The sequence below is a fragment of the Neolamprologus brichardi genome, unplaced genomic scaffold (genome assembly GCF_056152115.1).
Source record: "Neolamprologus brichardi isolate AB-2024 unplaced genomic scaffold, ASM5615211v1 NODE_ptg000033l+_length_6344489_cov_1, whole genome shotgun sequence".
NCBI lineage: Eukaryota > Metazoa > Chordata > Actinopteri > Cichliformes > Cichlidae > Neolamprologus > Neolamprologus brichardi.
The window spans coordinates 3,856,221-3,877,872 of NW_028270137.1; the positions used below are offsets into that span (position 1 = coordinate 3,856,221).

At 44.4% G+C, this 21,652-nt stretch overlaps 1 protein-coding gene across 1 annotated transcript; it reads right to left on the reverse strand.

Moving 5' to 3' along the window:
• Positions 1-18,862: 18,862 nt before the first annotated feature.
• LOC148094630 (SCAN domain-containing protein 3-like) lies at positions 18,863-21,022 on the reverse strand. The gene is made up of 2 exons (XM_087837433.1): positions 19,898-21,022; positions 18,863-19,570 (listed from the first exon to the last, which is right to left on the reverse strand). The coding sequence occupies exons 1-2, from the start codon at positions 21,020-21,022 to the stop codon at positions 18,863-18,865; spliced, it is 1,833 nt and encodes a 610-aa protein (XP_087693559.1).
• Between the last annotated feature and the right edge of the window lie 630 nt (positions 21,023-21,652).

A 21,652-nucleotide genomic window follows, 5' to 3' on the forward strand; every position in this document is an offset into this window, starting at 1 on the left:
TTCCTTCGCTTGACCCCAGTCACTCTCTCATCCGCTCCCTCGTAACACTGCTCTTTTATTTTATTTATTTATGTGTGTGAAGACTTCCCTAAACCTGCTGGTCTGGAAGTCCAGCAGTTCATCTAAACAAAAGGCACTTAGACTAAAACAGATATAGATACGTTCATCCTACCACAAAACAATAAGAGCAGGTACGACCTCTCCCATGCTCCCAGGATGTGGGTGTGAATGCCAGAACACTCTGGAATGCACAAAAAGTCTTTGCAGACTCCTAAGGATCAACCCTCTACCAACATGACATTGACATAAAACTCTAAGCATATATGACAATCAACAATATAACCCTGACAAGCTTCATGTCTTATAAGTCTTACAGATTAATGTCATTTGTGTCATACAGCCTGATCTCATGTATGCCCTCAGCTTGAAGTCCTGGATCGAGACAGCTTGATGTCATAAGTCTTAAAGTATGATGTCATGTCTGCATACAGCTTCATGTCATGTATGGTATCCAGCTTGATGTTGTCATGGTCTGGGTGCGTACCTGTAGGTTTCCAACAGCGGTCCTCCTCCTTTGGGCCCCACCTGTCCCCTTCACCTGAAACCAATGCCCTGGTCTCTTCACAGTATTTTTCCCAGCCCAGCTTCCACCTCCCCACTGCCACAGCTGTCCCGCTGTATTCTAGAGCTGTCTAGTTTTCATTTAGCTGCCTTAGTTTTGACAGCGCACCCACTAGTGTAGTGGCTTCGTTTAAATTTGGCTTGTGTGTTTAATTTGTGGGGGAAGAAATGAACCTTTTTGATCACTCACTGTCTTGCTTCCGGTTTGGATCTTGCACTTGTGTCCATCCCATTTACCTCGTGCCGCTGGGCTGTGACAGATGTCATATAAGCATACAGTATGATGTCATATGGGCATACAGTATGATGTCATATAGGCATACAGTATGATGTCATATAGGCATACAGTATGATGTCATCCTGTGTCCTCTGACCTGTTTGCCACTGAAAGGCAGTGTTAGAGGGACACTTTGTGAAGTAGCGTGACATAAGCAGCATGGAAGGTGATAGGAAGACAGCATCTGCAGACTGTTCAAGTTTCTTTTAAGTATTCTTTATTTTCTGGCGTCGCCTTTCAACAATTATTTCACAAAACATAAGAACCTCTCAGTCAAAATCTCACCTTCTTTATATAAAATTCTACTCACACCTGGATCTCATTAACCTCCACCATTGGGAAAACAGGGTAGACTAAATAACACAGTCTAGTCCAAAGAAACAGGAATAAAATCATTTTTCCACTTAACAAACTCATTCACCCAACTAAACAGTTTGAAAAGTCAATCTCTTCACTTACAGACTCATGAGGTTATTTTAAATGAAATAAACAATTTTACACAAAAGAAACACCCCTTCATTTGGTTACACCCAATTGACATGATCAGTGACATCATATCCTATAAAACCAGGAAGTACTGGGGCGGCCATTCCCACATACCCGTTTTACACATAGGACCTGTCCAGAGGAACACACAATGGTAACTATAACCAAACTACATAAACAAATGAAAGATTCAAATCAATTAATGACGAAGTGACATTTAGCTTTAAGTACATTTGCACAGATGAAATGAATATAACCAATGCTACCACAAACAGACCCGGGATAGTATGTAGAGCCAAGGCTACATGTGCTGTGTTTACATTAAAGCATTATGATAAACTATAAGATAACAGAACACAGAATAACAACATACACAAGTGACAAATGGCAAATGACTTCTCTCCTAGCCACTTTGTCACACACTTGGGCATTTATCGCAGCATATAATGTGTTTTCTGGATACACTGCTGCTTTTTCAGCGCCCAGAGATTGATGGCTGTGTGTCAGAGCTGGCTATGAATTTCAGAAGGATCAGGCCTTAACTTTAAAAGTTATCAGTAGTTCTTTCCACCTTTTTACCCACAGCTACATCCACTTCTGTCGGGCCTAGGCTGCTCACTACGGCTGGGTATCATCACTGATTTCTGTAATCCACTCGATTCACGAGGTCCTGATTCCATTCAATTTGATTTTGCCTCAGACAGTCAGAAATATTATAATTCTGATGATTTAACAGCACTGACACATGTGAGACTTCATCAGAGGTGTGAGCATCACAGCAGAGGCCTTTGTGTCAAAGTAACTGAGGATAAAACAGAAAAACATGAAGGAGATTTTCCTGCCCTGTTTTCTGTAGCAGATACACTTTATTGCATCGTTTTAAAAAGTTTACATTTCTTCAGTATTGAACAGCAGAAATTAGGCTTTCTTGTCCGAGCGGCCGACAGCGCTGTAAACAACGGTAGACTGGTGGGTGATAAGCGAATGAATGATGCAGGAAACAGAGATTTGAGACGGGAAACTGTTCTTGAAGTACAGAGAGAGAGAGCTGTGCAGGAAGTGTGATTTTATCGTGCTGAAGCAAAAGTCAGAGGGCATTAATGACGACATTGATCAAATGTGGAGCGTAGTTTGGATCTTCTGCTGCTGCTTCAGTGAATTTTGGTTAGAGAGAGATAAAACCTGCAGCTCAGAATCGAGCGCAAAAAAGACGGAAACACAAAGCGCCGACGCGCCGACGTATCAGAGTCAGCGAGCTGTCGGCTTTCAGCCGCGACGGCGTGTCCGTGTGAGAAAGTCGAGAAAGCTGATTGTGATGCGTCCGCTCTGCGTTTACGTTTTTGAACAGCTGGTCACACCGGTGCGACCAAAGATCTTTTTTAGTCGCATCATTGAAAAATATGGTCGCACTCTAGAGCCCTGAATACCATTATATTACAACGTTGTGACTCATTGGGATTTGGCTTTTACACTGATGTTATTTTGACAAACAACACCTAAACATGAGCCAAAGAAAGTAAAGGCAGTCGTGCCTCTCTCAGAGCTTCAGCGTAGGAACTCATGTCAGTGAGGATGACCAGCACATGTTTCTCACACTGGTAGGCCAGGTACTCTGCTGTAGTCAGCGCCAGGCGGGGAGTGATGATACGGGAGTGATACGGAGACTTTCAGATCGCAGAGACTTTGTTTTTAATGTACTGAACGGCTGGTCGCTGGTGCGATCTAGGATTTTATTAGTCGCACCAGTGAGAAATTTGGCCGCAAATGTGACCAAATTGGTCAGACTCTAGAGCCCAGAGATCAGCTGCTGTCTGAACTGCACACTTACACTTGGGTTTTGTATTTTTTGGCTTTTTCTCTGCTCTTTTTTGAAATATAACTTTGAGAGGATTTGGATTTCAACTGAATCCCTGGAGTGTTGAAGTTGCAGGGATGCAAAACAGAGATAAGGGCCTCTTCAGGCATGGATGTGCCCGTTCTCTCCTCAATCTCTCTCCTCAAAAGATCAACATTAGCTAAGAGTGGGTTAATTAGATGAGTATTAAGTGATTTCATTATGTGATCATAGTATGTGAGCTGGCTTTTCCCCCTCCTGCTAAATTGCTTTAATAAAATATCCTGCATTCAAAAGGTTTAAATAGTGGACATTCATTTTTTAACTCTTTCTAAAACAGCAACAAGGCATAAAGCTGTGTATAAGTTTACACCTATATAAATATCACTTACACATTTAATTTACAGTTACAAGTTACAAAGTCACTTTCATCTACGCAGGACTGTAAGCTGTCGTCTGTGAGGCGTCAGCTGTGTTTGTTTGTAACACAGTTCATGGTGGAGAACAGCTGCTCACATACGTATGTGGATCTGAAGATCGTCAGGACTCCAAATGCATATTTCTTCATGTTTATGTGTCGGGATGGCATTCCATGTTTCAAACAAGGTTCTCAGTATCACCTGAAAATCCAGTCACATTTAACAGGGATGGATCGATGGTCAGGGCAGTGATGGGGAAGGATAATGTGGGTTTTTCCTCTCTGAACTCGTGGAATTATTTCCCAAATAACTGTGGTGATTGCAGACTGCAAATGCTCTGAATTTATTAACTGTCAGTTTGCACTCAAACGCTAACACCTCCTCCAGCATGTGTAACGCTGTGCCTCCTCTCCCCTGAAGACTTGTATTCAGCTTCTTCTGGTTCGCTGTAATGTCCACAAAGTGCAGCTTTTTCAGCCACTCTGGCTGTTCCAGCGCAGAAAAGGCGAGCCCTTTGCTGCTCATGAAAACTTTCACCTCTCCCAGACATTTTCCAATTTCATTGTACTACTGTACTATGTATGACTGTGCAATGACAATAAAGAGTTATCTTATCTTACATGGAGCAAAGCGTTTCAGCACCTCTCCTCTGGACAGCAGGACTCTGTCATACAGCAGGAGATCAGGCTAAATGCTCTCCACCTCATCCAGTAATGAGGTGGAGAGCATTTAAACCTTTTGCCATTATTTTATTGATGATCTGAATGACAACATTTATGACCTCTGTGCATTCTACAGGAAAGGTTTGCGCACACAATGCCTCTTGGTGCAGGATGCAGTGAAACGTCAGCAGCTTTCTATCCAGTGACTTCTGCAGCCAGGCCACAAAGCCCCTGTGCAGTCATACTTACCATACTTTTATTTTTATATTTCAATATCACAATAATCTTCTAATTTAGAACTACAAGTTAAAAAAGAACTAATATAAATAAAATACACTTCAGCTAAATACTTTTCCCAAACCACGTGGAGCCGCACTATAAGTCTAAAGAGCTGCATGTTATCTTGCCACTCGCTGACCTTAACCTCCCTCTCGTGCACAAAGGTTCTTCTGTTTGCCAGGTAGGCTTCCAAGTCTATGTTTTTTTGGCCTTTCAAAGACCATAATGACTTCGTCTTCCAAGTCATACCAGTCGTTTTATGCGGGCGTCACATTGCTGCTCGTAGCCTCTGGTCCTGCCCCCACTTTTATTAGCATTGCCACCTCCTTGGGAATCTCGGTCATTTTACCATTAAGAAGCAGAACATCAAGGTCAGTGTTCAAACATTAGGCTGTTTGAGGAACACGTTGGGGGAAAACAACAGAAAAAGACAAACATTTCTTACCACTGGTAGGTAGCTGACTAAAAACTGAGCAACATGCTTAATCACCACCTGCATTACAGAGAAAATGTGTTTTAGAAAAAGAGAACAGGAGGAACTAGAAGAATTGTAAAGTGCACACATAAGAAGCCATACTGGGAAATTGTCTTCTCTGCGTTTTCCAACTACTACAATTTAAGGTCCTGCATAAGCTCCATCTGTCTAAATTGAAGGTTTCAAGGATGCTTCCAGGTGCGGACTCAAGATGTGATCAATGTGGCCAGAATTCTGCCTCATTGTCACATATGTTTTGGACATGTCCTAATATCACTACTTACTGGTCTAAAATATTTAAAACTTGGTCTGATATTTTTAAAGAACAGCCCCCCCCCCCACCCCCCAGACCCAGTAATGGCACTATTTGGTGTAGCTACAGTTAAACGCTTAAATAATAAACAAATTCGTGCTCTGAGTTTTATAACATTGCTTGCAAGACGCCTCATACCCCCAACTCATTCTGCTTTGTTAAGACACACAATGTATCATTTACAGTTGGAAAAAATTAAATTTTCACTGAGAGATAATGTCAAACAGTTTTACCTAATTTGGCAACCCTTTATAGATGGGATGGATGGCCTCCTCCCATATCTGCTCCAAGATTATACACATTGGCAGGTGTATTGTTTTTTTTTTTTTTTTCTTGGGGGGGGGGGGGGGGGGGTTGTTTGTTCTGGGGTTTTTTTTCTCCTTTCCCCCTCCTTTGTATATACTTATCTAGGTATATAAATGTGTATGTATAGACATAGATATATGATCGTTTATATAATGGTAATTATATTTTATGTAAAAAGGAGGGGGAGAGGAAGGAAGGGAAGGGGAAAAAAGGGAAAGAAAAAACTATGTCACTGTAAAAGAGATACTTTGTTGCCTGATTTGAATAAAAAAAAGGGAAAGAAATTGGACTAAACTCACTTGAACTCTGACTTTGTCTGCACTTAGAACTATCACAAGACATTAAAACAAAACATCGGGCATTGATGACATCACAGGAATCTAACATTCTAATCTATGCAAACTGTCTCCAAGGCTACATAATATCAAATTAAATCATAGCAAAGGAGTAAAAAGCAGGATCAGTCTTAGGGTGTATGTTACATGTTTGCCAGTTTGGATGAGTGAGTGCAATACTTCATCGGCCTGTGTTGTAGCAACCTGTTGAACCTGCTGAGAAACTTTTCTTTGTCCACTCTGCCCCAAACTTCACATGCTCCATAAAAGTCGAGGCCTAGAGACCTCTGCATAGTTATTAGCATTAGGTTATCAGTATCATCTGATATATATGACATTTACAGTACAGTACTCACACATGACATAGGAGGAATAAATATGAACTTTTTGACATAAATTTGATCATATGAAATTGGATTTTTTTAAAATATGAAACTTTTTCCTTCCGTCATACGTCAGAAATATAATATATTAAGTTTTGAACATTTTAAAACATTTAAGTTTGCTCGTTGTATTTATAAGATCCTACATGGACGTGCTCCACAATCATTGGTCAGTCATGTTAAAATCCATTATCAGTGGAAAACAAACCTGATCCTCTACTAGAGGCGATTGTGCAATACCTTTTAGACATAACACTCAGCAAACAGTTATTATCAGTTAAAGTCAGTGAGATTTGGAGTGATACATGACACATGACGGAATAAGACACTCAGACTTAGCATGACGAACCGACGAGGAACACGTACACTGTAAATACATACAGAGGGAAAAGAGGACTAGAGATGAGACATGGACATAACTAAGCACAAACAGAACATGATGGCTGGGGGGAAAACACACGTGACAGAAGGAATGGGTCACAAGGGCAAAACATGTAAACGAGAGGAGGAGACGGGAGAAAAAGACATTACTGAAATACATGAAGGGCCAGGGCTGGGGCAGCCAACCAGTCACAGACAAACAGCCACATTTTTTACTGTGTCACCGCAAAGAGCCACATCATACACCTGGGCACACATGAACATCACCCATCCCTTCCTCTGTCCTGCGTTCAGTTTGGGGTATCAAACTCAGGACCCTAACCCCATCAGGCCGGGGTCTTTGTGTGGAGTCTGCATGTTCTCTCCAGCTTCCTCCCACAGTCTAAAGACATGCAGTCAGTGGGGGTCTTCTCGCCCCGTTCACATTCACACAGAGATGCATTGAAGATCACCTTGTGGTTAGTGCCTTCTATTCGATGTACAGACTGAATAATAACACCTTCTAATTAGTTCTGTCTCCTATTGGTGCTCTTCTACGAGTAATCAGTGCTTGATGGCTTACAAAGCTTAACTTTTTTTACAACATTGATAACAAACACACACAAAACAACAACAACATATATTATCTAAAAAAAAATTGATTGGACCACATTTTGATGTTCATCCTACATGTTTATTGGGATTGTCTAATGTCTGCGACGGTATCTTCTGCACGTCACAATGGACTGAGATGTCAACTTCCTCCCACCAAAAAAAGAAAAAAGTAAAGTCGTCATGCAGCAGGAGAACAAAAAGTCATACTACAGCTACTGCACCCCTCTAATTTATTAGATTCTTTCAATCATGTGTTTCATAGGGGCCTCGGAGCACTTCTGCACACTAAATGAGCTGTGCTGGAACTTACACCATCACGTAACACATAAAGGAAATCTCTTATTCATAAAAAGAAACAAATGTTTGCTTTGATTCCTCCTTGAGAAACTGAATGTCACGGTCCTGGGTCGCTGGCTCAGTGTTTTCTGTTTTGTTTTATTAATCTTTGATTTCTTGATGTGTCTTTGTTAGTTCTTAGGTTTTGGTTCTGTGTCCCCGCTGTTCTGTGTTGGTACTGTGCCTCTACATAAATAGCATCATAATTTCATATTTTGTCAGCACTTCCTAGCAGTATGTAACTACACAATAAATGTCAGGGTTTGCGTGTTGAGATATGAATGGAGGACCCAAGATGCAGGCACTGCTGATGTGAGTGAGCTTTATTTATGGAGAGTGACATACAAACAAAGGCGAGGGAGGCGAGAAACAAAACTAGGAAAACCTAAACTGGGAAAGCTGAGAACCAGATAAGAAACCTGGACACAAGGGAATGGAGTTAAAACACGATGACAAGCAGGAAAAACAGCATGGAGGAACACAGACGGACCAGTAACGCACACAAGAGGACGAATGCTATAAATTAGTGATGGCCCGCTTGAAGCTGACGCTCCGGCGCGTGTGTCAAAAAAACCAACACACCGCTTCAGAAGCACTCTGTCGATGCTCGATTCGTTTGGCCACAGTCACGTGATCAGTGACGTCCAATTGTGAATTGTGAATTCCACTCTGCAGAGTGGGCAATCATAATGAAGCAGTTCAGTTTTTTTGTAGATTCAAGCTGCTCTTCATATTTTTGACCAGCAGATGTCACCACAGAGGACTGTGTTAAAAAGCTTCCAGTAATGAATCGTTTTTCAACACAAGCTTCAGAAAGCTTTGTTTGGCCATCACTACTATAAATACACACAGAGGGAAACGAGGAAACACAGGAGGGGGACACAGCTGAGCCTAATGAATCTGACGAGACGGGTCATTCATGTACTGTACATGATGCGGGTAGATGCTGTACGTTTATGGGCTGCAGGAGAGACACAGATTTGTGCAGCTGAGGTTGTTTGGGGTGCCTGCGTGTTCGCCTGCTGGGCCTGAGCGAGCCTCTCCACATCTGTGGCCCGGCGGTCTCTTCTCTTGCTGAGGATCTTAACGTAGTTTGCTGGGACGAGCCGGTGGTCTCACCGTCCACGCTGGCCAGGAGCCAGCCACGCACACGGGGCTGTAGCTCTAAACACGAGGGAGATAGTTGTAAACATGGGGCACGCTCACACAAAAGAAGAGCCCTCATCTGTTATTTCTAAGATAAGGAAAACAAAAATAGAAGGTTTTGGGTCAAAGCACTCAGAATCAAATGTCCCGCAGCCAGTAAAAAGCTCATCACCTTTAGGAGCGAGGTTGAGCATCTCTCCAGCTTGCATAGAAAGCTCCTCCTGAGAAGCAGCTGTAAAGTCATATTCTCCTCTGGCCACCACGTGGTCGTCCTCCTCGCTCGCCCAGTTAGTGTCTAAACCAAGCAAGGAAACTGAATGAAAGACATTCATCATTTTAACTGGTCTTAACCAAAAACAAGTCCTTCTGCTTTTCCTTACACTTGTAAAGTAACTAATGGCATATGGAGCTATGGTACCCAATTTATTTGCCACTGAGTTACACAAAGGCACATATGATGTCATACAAGCAGACTCATCTTTACACGTGTACTGCAGCCCTGAACATTACCAGCTTCAGATTCTATTATCAAACTTTGCAACAGCAGCCTTAATTACTTTGAACTCAAAACAATTAGCACCTGCAGCCACTGTCCTGTGTTGAGTACACCTCTCAAAACAACTAAATGTACTCATATGAATATGTGAGTGCTTGCTGTTCCATCTCTTCAGCCTGCTGCACAAACCTGCTGGGGGGACGTCCTCAAGGTGAGGTGTGTGTCTGTATCCTCCCAGGCTGTAGCCGCCACCGTAGCTGTAGCTGTAAGGCCTGTAGCCACCACAGATGGAGCTCCCATAGGGGCTGTAAGAGGGGAGAAGGAGCTGCTGGATGGACAGTAGGACTGCTGGACCTTATGAGGGGGCACCAGGGGCGCCATCCTGGGCAGGACAGAAGGGCTAGCAGGGGTAGAGGAGCCTGTAGCTAATCCTAAATCTGTAGATGTGTTTGGTGACAACATAAAGATAGAATATCAGTAAAATCCACCCATAATTCATTGCAACATTAACTGAGCAAAGCATTAGTTCAGAAACGTCATGGAGTCGAGCTAAACCACAAACTGAATGAACAGCTCATAGAGTGGCTCTCTTCCACAGCGTGTCCTTTGTCCTTTCTCCCTCCCCTCAACCCCAACCAGTCCTCAGAGGCTGCCCCTCCCTATACCTGCTTCTACTGGAAGTTTCTTCCAGTTAAAATGGTGTTTTTCCTTCCCACAGTCACCAAGTGCTCGCTCAAAGGGCTTGTTTTGATCATTTAGTTTCCTCTGTATTACAATAGGGCCTCCACCTTGCAGTATAAAGTGTCTTGAGGTGACTGTTGTTGTGATTAACGCTATATAAATAAACTGAAATTGAATTGAGTCAACTTTTCCTCCTGCCTCATCTCCAGCTCTGCTACTCTTCATCTGTACAGACGGTGGAAACACACAATAAATTCACCATCAACCAGCAGCTAGCGGCAACTTTTAGCATGGGATGTTTTCTCACATGAGCTGACGTTATGAACCAGTCAACACACCTTAAATATCCTTAAATATCATTATCACAGCTCTGATTGTTCAGCTTCTCCAATCTGATGACCATATTCTCTTAACCTTAAAAAGATATGTTGATATGTCCAAAAAAGATAAAGATGTGTCAGATTTAATTCCATTTCCTCACTTAAAGTGGAAAAAAGTGTCAGGGTGGGGGGACTGATTGAACTGTGATTGTGGAATTTGCCTCACACAGGTGCGTTCACTGTTGCTTGTTTGAGAATACTGCTGTATATATACAAATGCTGACTGCATAAACAAACTGTTGTACAGATATTTTTAGAATGATCTGAATATATTAAGAAAAAGACAATAAAAAACAATGACTTGCAGCATCAAGCGGAGGACTTTAATCTTCTCTTGTTTACGAGTTTGGGGACAGGTGAGCAGAGGACTGACAGATGAAAAACACGAGCTTTCTCTAAGGGTGTTGCCTCTCCCTTAAAGACAGGCTGAGGAGTTCAGTTACTCAAAAGGGGCTCAGAGTAGAGCTGCTATTCCTACACGTTGAAGAGAGGCTGATGAGAAAAGGAGAAAGAGGCCCAGGGCAGACCTAGGACACTCTGGAGAGGCTATATCTCTCAGCTGGCCTGAGGATGTCTTGGTGTTATCCCAGAAGAAGTGGAGGAGGTGGCTGGGGAGAGGGAGATGTGGGCTTCTCTGCTTAGGCTGCTGCCCGGGTAAACCAGTCCTTGATAAGCAGAAGAAAATGGATGGATAACAATAATAAGCAGAAGAAGCTAAAAGACACAAATTTAAAATAAAACATTATTAGTTATTAATTGAAAGATATAATTATTCAGCTATATAATAACTCAGCTTATAAATATATATGTAGGCATTTTTTGGAAGGAAATTATCGGGCAAAGGAACTGAGTTTGTTGGCAAACAGCAGCTACATTTTCTTCTGAACTGACAGTTAGCAAGTACAGAACAAACAGAAATGCAATGAAAATATTTCTGCGGCTTTTATTAATTTCACTTATTAACCAGAACTGCACAAAACAAACAAAAATGCTCAATTAACAGAAGAGAGAGAAATCTAGCGAGACACACTGACTAGGACACGGCCTCAGAGGACCAAACTAGCAGTCAGCCACTTGTACGGCTGTGCAGATAAATAATTAGTTGCTTTTGTATTCCTGGGACTTCTGATCCTCTCCAAATACACAGGGAAGTACCTGATGCAGCTAGTTTTGGGTACTACCATCACCAAGCATTTAAAAAATCTATTAGAGGATAATAAAGTGTTTTCACCAACCAGAAGAAAAACATATTTTAGCGTATAAAATAGCAGTCTCTTCCAAACAAGTCCTTTAGCATGCTGATGTTAAAAAAGATCATGTAGAGTAAGACAGGCATAGAGAACAGCACTGACTGGGAGAGGCTTTGAACAGATGACATACTCAGATCAATTCAACATATAAGACTTTAACAATGCACAAGCATCTATCAAAAACCTATTTAATCTATCATCTGTGATATTATTATATACAATTATAATGTATTGTTCATCTTCCTTAAATAAACAGGCAGCCTTAAGGTATGAAATATTCATTTGTCTACTGTTTCAGTGGCTGATAGTGCCCCACAGGCCTCAATGTGAGTTTGAAGCCATTATAATCTTCAAGTTGTTTAACGATAAACAGATTTTGAATGAAAGCCACGGAACTTCGGTAGCACAAAAAAGTCTATATTCTTTGTGTCCATATGGATCAGTCATATTACCATTATTTCCCCCTAAGGTTGCCAAAAGCACCAAGTTAATACTTGAAAAAACTGCAGCAATACACCAAAATAGAATCAATATTCTGTTTACTTGGTGACAACGCTGCTTTTAGCCTTCAATCAGAAAGCTTGAGTTGGCTAGTTAAGCATCGGGCTAACGTTTAAAGCTTTCACTTTGGGGAAGTAACTCGCATTACTGCTACTGCTGTGTAATCTTGGTTAAATTCACAGCATATTCCAGAAATTACCCTGCAATAACTAACTGTTAGAATAGCGGCACCGTATTGCATCACACTGAGTGCATTTCAATCATTTATCCCGCGAGTTTGCTAGCTAGCAAAATAATAAAAACGATTTTAAAAATTAGCATGTGTAACGTCCACACTGAAGAAAATGATTTACTAGGACTTACGCAAACTCCTCCACAGTGAAAACGTACAAATCCTTCTTGCAGACTCCTTCTTGTATTTTTCGTTTTCCAGCAAACACTCATTAAAACGGCCTCCAGGCACGTTAGTGCGCTCACCCCCGACTTTTCGGGGAGGGGGGGTCACACATTGAAACAGACTGACGTGCAGAGGTACAAGGCAGCCCAGGCAGAGAAATGTTGCTTTTAGACTTTGCCATTTTATTTCTCTATCTGATAAGAAAACTATTCAGTCAGATAGTTATTTGTGGTGAATGAAATACAGTTTCAAGACGTTTTAAGCACCAAATCCGAAATAGAAGCACTACAATATATCCAAGATTTTTCAAGGATTTCAAGCACCCGTACGAAACCTGCATATGCAGTTGATGATTGTTAAAATAAAATAGAACATTTTCATCAATTTCTTGTTTGCTTCGGAATCTACGACATGGCTATATACAGAAAAGCTCGACATGTTATGCAAAAGAAAAAAAATACACGAACAAAAATTCTCGTAATTGTCATTTTCGTAATTTCAAAATTCTCCAAAACTAACATTTTCTTTGATTGACTCATATTAAATTGCCTACGGTCAAATTTAGTGTGAACAATATTACACAAACAAACATGTGTGTGTGCGCCTGCGCATACATTAGAATCACTTTGATCCCTTGTGACGCGGTAGCTTTGCTTCGATCCTTCATGACGTGGTAGCTTTGCTTTGATCCCAAAACCCATAATACGAGCACTCACCCATTATACTTTATGGCATAACGGACGTTGACCTGACACCAACCCAAACCCTTTCCAGATGTTTTCAGAGCATTTTACAAAAGAAACCAAAACAAGTTCAGTTTTGTTTCTAACCAATTCACAGAGCAAACAGACAGATCGTGGCTATTAAAGTCAACAACAGCGACCCTGAAATTCTGCAACAGGCAAAACTGACCAAAGAACAATTTCAATACGAGACAGATTATCAATCCAAGGAACATGGATATATAAAACCTAAGCGTTTCAATGACCTCGAACAACTACTGAAGGTTAGGCGAGCACCTGAAAATGGTCAACCATTATTTGTTAGTCTAATCAAACAGATGTTGGCCATGTTTCTGAGGTCGGTTTTCTCCTTTTTTATGTTGTTCTTTCAGTTTTTCTCCTGAGATGAGGTATGAAGTGTCTGTGGTGCAGCTGATCTGGTCTGTCTCGAGACAGTCCAGGCTGCACTCACCTGCAACAGGTGGAGACTCACCAGAACATTCAGACCTCACAAATTGTGTCTTTCTCAACTCTTCTATAAAGGGTTTCTCTCAGGAGGGGAAGGCAGTGAGGCCTGGAGGAGGTCCACCCCATCACGAGGGCTGGCTAGACTTTCTCAGCCTGTGTGAGTGTATGTGTCTGCACGACCGTGTTTATTGTTTTATATATTTCAAAAAGACGCATGTCCTCACATCTGCAGTTTCTTTGGTGGATCTGGTCTCGTCTGTCTTGAGACAGTCCAGGTTGCATCCACCTGTAACAGGTGGAGACTCACCAGTGCGTTATGAACTCTGAATGTGTGTGCAGCGTGCGCAAAAGTTTCCATGTTCGGATTTCTTTGGGGGAGTTTATCTCTGGATGTGTGTAAATGTATGTGCATTCATATGTGCCTGCATGGAGATCTGAGGTTGGCTGGTAGGATGGACCTCTGCGCATAATCACATGTGTGTGCAAGCATTTCCGTGTTTGGATTTCTTTGGGGCGGTCCATTAATGTAAAGAGCGGTGAGGCGGCCCGCTCCCGGTTTTTCCTGCTTTCTTTCCCGCACCTGGATGGCGTCTCAACCTCCTCATGAGGGCTGGCTAGTTTTTGGGAGTTTGTGTATGTGTCTGTACAACTGTGCTTATTGTTTTGTGTATTCCAAACTAACAGGATTATGACATCACATATATTTAGAATCTTACCACCAATTTGATCCTTTGATCCTTGAATCCATAAATAGGGGTGAGAAGCGATGACTTTTAGTCCATTAATCACAGCATTTATGTTCGCAGAATTGAAACGTTCGCCAGAGAAGTATTTTGAAACATCTGGATCCTTTTCGGAGTAACTGTTTACAGATTCCAACATGTCTCAGAGAAAACAACCCTACAGATTTTTAAGGTAAGTTTTCTTTCTTTTTTCTTTTTTTCTGTTGTTCACTAAAAGAAAACGGACTCACACAGGCTCACCTCTACATGGCTGCCGTCTCCTCTAACCCTGCATGTTTCTAATGCAAGTTTTCTCCTTGTTTATGTTGTTCTTTTAGTTTTTGTCCTGAAATGAGGTTTGAAGTGTTTGTGGTGCACCTTGTCTGGTCTGTCTTGAGACAGTCCAGGCAGCACCCACCTGTAACAGGTGGAGACTCACCAGGACATTCAGATCTCACAAGTTTTGTGTTTCTCAACTCTTCTGTTGAGTGTTTCTCTGAGAAGAGGAGTGCAGTGAGGCCTGGTGGAGGTCCACCGATATAAAGGGTGGCCATGTGTGTGTATCTGTTAATGTCTGGATGTGTGCAGACTTATGTGCCTTAGTTTGTGTATGCGTGGAGATCTGAGGTTGGCTGGTAGGGTGGACCTCTGCACATAATGACAACTGTGTGCAAACATTTCCGTTATTGGATTTCTAGGAATTTGGTTTCTTTGGGGGACAACTGCTTAGTGCGTGTCAGAGTATGTCAACTGCTCAGCGCGTGTGAGAGTATGTCAACTGCTCAGTGCGTTTGAGACTATGTCAACTGCTCAATGCATGTGAGAGTATGACAACTGCTTAATGCGTGTCAGAGTATGTCAACTGCTCAATGCGTGTCAGAGTATGTCAACTGCTCAGCGCGTGTGAGAGTATGACAACTGCTTAATGCGTATCAGAGTTTGTCAACTGCTCAGTGCGTGTGAGAGTATGACAACTTCTCAGTGCATGTGAGAGTATGACAACTGCTTAATGCGTATCAGAGTTTGTCAACTGCTCAGTGCGTGTGAGAGTATGACAACTGCTCAGTGCGTGTCAGAGTATGACAACTGCTCAGTGCGTTTGAGAGTATGACAACTGCTCAGTGCGTTTGAGAGTATGACAACTGCTCAGTGCGTGTCAGAGTATGTCAACTGCTCAGTGCGTGTGAGAGTATGTCAACTGCTCAGCGCGTGTCAGAGTATGAAAACTGCTCAATGCGTGTCAGAGTATGTCAACTGCTCAGTGCGTGCGAGAGTATGACAACTGCTCAGTGCGTGTGAGAGTATGACAACTGCTCAGTGCGTGTGAGAGTATGACAACTGCTCAGTGCGTGTGAGAGTATGACAATTGCTTAATGCGTGTCAGAGTATGTCAACTGCTCAGTGCATGTGAGAGTATGACAATTGCTTAATGCGTGTCAGAGTATGTCAACTGCTCAGTGCATGTGAGAGTATGTCAACTGCTCAGTGCATGTGAGAGTATGACAACTGCTTAATGCGTGTCAGAGTATGTCAACTGCTCAGTGCGTGTGAGAGTATGACAATTGCTTAATGCGTGTCAGAGTATGTCAACTGCTCAGTGCATGTGAGAGTATGTCAACTGCTCAGTGCATGTGAGAGTATGACAACTGCTCAATGCGTGTCAGAGTATGTCAACTGTTCAGTGCGTGTGAGAGTATGTCAACTGTTCAGTGCATGTGAGAGTATGACAACTGCTTAATGCGTGTCAGAGTATGACAACTGTTCAGTGCGTGTCCGAGTATGTCAACTGCTCAGTGCATGTGAGAGTATGTCAACTGCTCAGTGCATGTGAGAGTATGTCAACTGCTCAGTGCGTGTGAGAGTATGTCAACTGCTCAGTACATGTGAGAGTATGTCAACTGCTCAGTGCATGTGAGAGTATGACAACTGTTCAGTGCGTGTCCGAGTATGTCAACTGCTTAGTGCGTGTGAGAGTATGTAAACTTGTCGCGGGGTCCTCTCCGAAACTTCTCCCGAACAAATGCAGGCGTAGTCAGGAAGCATTCAGTGTGGATAGTTTATTCTGCCGGCCTCCCAGGTGCACAAAAGATTTTTTACAAAAAAAATAGAAAACTGACTGAAGTCAACACAAAACAAACATCTATATAAAAAACACAGTCTGCATGTTACCCTCTCTGTAACATCTCACCGAAAAAACCCAGGTAGGCCCTGACAGCCTTCTTTTATACCCCATGGCCCCTCCCACTAGGCATAATCGTCATCTCTTTATTATTTCTTCTCCTCAGCTTATTTCCAGCTGTATTCCTACAATACATATATAAGTAAATACAGACATTTATGGCCAATTCCAGGCAGCCTACAGTGTTTCACAATAACCAAAAAAACAAACAAAAATAATGCAGTTCACGTGACCTTTCAAGCGCGCCCGAACCCACTATTTGAACCCCGGAACACCATACCATCGGCTTGCATAACCACTCGTACAATCGGCGATCACAGCGAGTCTACGCGACCGACTTTATTAAAGGTAAGTGGGAAAAATATGTTGGCCACCCTCTGCGCCGCTCAAAATATACCTCTCACCCCTTTTTGTTTATCTGCCCGGTCGACGAAAAGACACGCAGCCACCGTAATTGTAGAAACTAATGGTGGTGGTGCGTGTATGCGCCCAGATCAGCTGTCTGTGGCCCGGGACGGTGTAACTCCGTTACATCATCCCCTTCCACCTGAAGGTTGGCGTTGTGCGGCAACCTGGAGAGATAATCTGCCACTACAGTGAGCTTGCCTGGTCTTTGACGGATGGTGAATCTGAACGGCTGCAGTGAAAGGTACCAGCGTGTCAGTCGGCTGTTATGGTCCTTCATGGAATGGATCCAGGTGAGCGCTCGGTGATCAGTTTCCAACTCAAACTCCCTTCCAAGTAAATAATTCCTGAGTTTCTCCAGTGCCCACTTAATGGCCAAGGCCTCCTTCTCCACAGTTGAGTAGTTGGTCTCTCGTGGCAGCAGCTTTTGGCTTAGGTATAGGACCGGAAGCTCTTCTCCAGGGTCCCCTTGGGCCAGCACTGCTCCCAGGCCGCTTTTGGAGGCATCCACCTGGACCAGAAATTTCTTCCTGAAGTCTGGGCTCCTGAGAACTGGGGTCGTACACAGGCAGGTTTTCAGCCTTTTGAAAGCTTGTTCACATTCCGCTGTCCATGTGACAGGATTCCGTTGGTCCTTGCTGGTCATAGCAGTAAGAGGGGCCGCAATAGTTGCAAACTGGGGCACAAATCTTTGGTACCAGCCAACCAGCCCCAGGAAGGGGCTGGTGCGAGGCCGAGGGCAGTTCTGGATAAAATCCACTTTATCCATCTGCGGGCGCACCACACCTCTGCCCACTTGGTAGCCAAGGTAGCGGGTCTCCTGCCGTGCCCACTCACATTTAGAGGGGTTGAGGGTCAACCCTGCCTTATGGATTCTTCCCAGGACTTCGGACAGGTGCTGCTGATGCTCTTCCCAGGTGTTGCTGAAGATCACTACATCATCCAGGTAGGCGGCACTATAGGGGTCACACCCCTGTAGTAATTTGTCCATCAGCCTTTGGAAGGTGGCCGGAGCCCCATGTAGCCCAAATGGCATCACCGTGAACTGGAACAGGCCGGCAGGTGTCCTGAAGGCGTTGTACGGTCGAGAAGACTCCTCCAGTGGCACTTGCCAGTAACCTTTGCACAGATCCAGGGTGGTGATGTACCTGGCCGCTCCAATCTTCTCCAGCAAACCCTCGATTCGAGGCATGGGGTAGGCATCAAACTCTGAAATGGAATTAAGCTTCCGGAAATCAATGCAGATGCGTAGGGAGCCATCTTTCTTGAAGATGATGACCACCGGGCTACACCACTCTGAGCAGGACGGCTCTATCACCCCAAGACCAGCATCTTCTCCTGTCGCAATTTATCCACTAAGTGTTGTGGAACCCGGTATGGACGTTGGGATGTCCATCCTTTAGGCATATCACATGTTCGACAAGGGTGGTCCTGCCGGGGTTAACTGAACACAGAGATGGAGTCTACCGAAGGATTTGGAGTAGCTCAGCAGCCTGCTGTGGGGTAAGATGAGTCAGCACCGGAGACATTGGATCGGCTCCCTGCTCGGGTTCTGTCTTCCCTTCTCTTGGCACTTCTCTTGCCATCAGAGCTTTCGCAGGGGCCTGGTGGGCACGCTCTTCCCATTCTTTCAGGAGATTCACATGGTAAGTCTGCTTCGGTTTCCTCTTTTCAGGAAGATGAATCTCATAGGTCACTGGCCCCATTCTGCGAAGAACCTTGTATGGCCCTTGCCATTTCGCCAGAAGTTTACTGTTGGCTGAGGGGAGAAGTAACAACACCTTTTGACCAGATTGAAATTCACGTTGCCGGGCCTATTGGTCATACCAGGTCTTCTGGCTTCGTTGAGCGTCTCGCAGGTTGACCTCGGCCTCTTCATGGTATCTCCCCAACCGATCTCTCATTTCCAGCACAAATTGCACCACTCCTTTATCATTTGGAGCAGAAGCAGGAGACTCCCGACCCTTCCGGAGGAGATCCAACGGCCCCTGCACATCCCAACCATAGAGTAGCTCGAATGGTGAGAAACCAGTGGAAGCCTGGGGAACTTCTCTGTACGCAAACAGCAGGAAGGGTAGCCACTGGTCCCAGTCTTTCCCAGTGTCTGACACAAACTTCTGCAGCATCCTCTTCAGAGTTTGGTTGAACCTCTCCACCAACCCATCTGTCTGTGGATGGTAGGGTGACGTCCTGATGGCAGAGATGCCTAGCTGGTTGTGGAAGAGCTGCATCAACCTAGAGGTAAAGTTAGTCCCTTGGTCGGTCAAAATCTCATCTGGTATCCCCACCCGGGAGAACAGCTGTACCAGTGCACGCAGAACATTGGGTGCCGTGAGCGCACGCAGAGGGAAAGCTTCTGGGAAACGAGTCGCATAATCACACACCACCAAAATGTACTGATGACCCCGACTACTTTTTACCAGACGACCCACAATGTCCATAGCTATCTTACGTAAGGGGGTGGAGATGACCGGAAGTGGCTGTAGCAGGGCCCTGTCAGACTTGCGAGCTGGACAGGTTTTCTGGCAGGTAGGGCATGTACGGCAATATTTTTGTATGTCTGTGTACATTGACGGCCAAAAGAAACGTGAGCTAACTCGCATATAGGTTTTTTGGCAACCCAGATGACCTGCCCAGGGGAGGGTATGTGCTAGGTGCATAATGAGGGGTCTACAACTAGAAGGTATCACAAGCTGTTGGTGGTCACCGTCAACAGCATACAACACATTTTTGTCAACAATGAACTTCTCTTTCCCTCCCCATTTTCCAGTTTCCCCTTCAGTCACATTAGCAAACAAAACTTTCAACGTTTCATCCTCCCTTTGCAACAAAGGGATATTTTCTGGTACATCGCATTTCATGCTCTTTGTGTCCGGCCCCTTTGACCATAGCTGCTTCTCAAAGCGGCGTTGGCAGCGGGATTTTCTTGGCCCATTAGTGCCACCCTCACACAGACTACTGTCAAAGTCTGGCAAGGGTTGGCATCCAGCCTTCGCCTGGGCTCTAGTGACCACTGGGCCAGACACATTTAATTTAGCATTCCCCTTATCCCCCACATCAGTCTCTGTCCACTGTTCTTCTTTTTCTTGCAGCAAGTCTATGAGTACAGGCAAGTCCATCCCCAGAATAACCTCTACAGGCAAGTTCTTTACCACCCCAACTGACAACAGGTAGGGCTGTTCATTAATAGTCACTGTTACCTCCACTTTTGGGTATGGATGTTTATCACCATGCGCACATAAAACTTCTTCCTGTCTGCTATAGTCCACACTGTTCACTGGTACCAAACTATGCTTAATTAAAGACATAAAACTACCAGTGTCCAGCAAAGCAGTAGCCTGCTGACCATTGACCTTTACTTTTTTATAGCGTTGCACATCCACTGGCTGGACCCTTGTGGGCTCCATCTCCAGCCGGGGTGCATAGCAGGCACCAGTGACTTTAGCCTTCCGGATAGGGCATACCGAGGCTTTATGACCTGGCTGCTGGCAATAATAACAAAGACAGTCCTTACCCGCTGCTCGTAAGTTTGATGCCTTGGGGTTTTCTGGTGGCTTTGGGTTGCTCTCCCTCTTCAGAAGACCCGATGATGGGAGTGGTGGTCGCTGTGGCGTCCCAGATGAGCATGCAGGTGGTGCTCCTTTACGCGCATTGAAGTACTGTGACACCAGCTTAGCAGCAGTCAGTCCATCTGCTGGCTCATGCTCCCTCACCCTGGTCCTCACCTCCCCTGGAAGTACCCGGATTAACTGCTCCAAGATGATAGCTTCTCCCATCTCTTCTTTAATATGCTGCTCTGGTCGGATCCAGCGCCGATAGAGGCCCTTCAGGCGATAATAGGTCTCAGTGGGGCTCTCACCAGGTGGAACTGTATTGGACCTTAACTTCTGCCGATACGTCTCAGAGGAAATGTCAAATTTGGTTAGCAACGCAGCTTTTAAATCTTCATAACGATTGGCTCTTTCTTCATCCATTGCAGTGTAGGCCTCCAACGCCTTCCCCGATAGCAGTGGAACCAGACGACCGGCTCATTCACTCTCTGGCCATTTCCAGGTTTTGGCAACTCGCTCAAAACTCCACAAATAGTTCTCAATGTCTTCCCCCATCTGAAAGGGTGGAATTTTCGGCCCAGCAGATCGCATCCACTTTGAGACTGACTGGATGAGGCTGTTGGTCACTGCTTTTGACTGAAGAGAGGGAACCTCCTCTGGGGGATCCCGGTATCCTCTTTGGTGTGCAGGTGTAGGCAGTACCATTCTGGGGCTGCTTGCTGTTGCGGTGCTTGGCGTGGCCGTTGCTGCTGTGGTGCTTGCTCCGGCTGGTGCTTGGGCTGGGCTTTCCTGACCAGCAAAATCTGAATGCAGCTGAGCGTTGGGAGGGGAAACAGTCCTCAGCCCCCTGAGTTCTGCCAACAAAACCTCCTCTCTCCTTTGCTGTCCCGCCAGGAAGTCCCTCATCATCGCATTTCAGCTCTCCGTTTGGGTCACGTGCTGAGGTTGAAGCTGTAGGCAATGCTGGACCAATCCTGCCAGAAACCTCCTCCTCCTCCTCTGCTGAAGAAGACGACGCCGGTACTGTGTCCCATGCCAGGTCCTCTGCTGTCT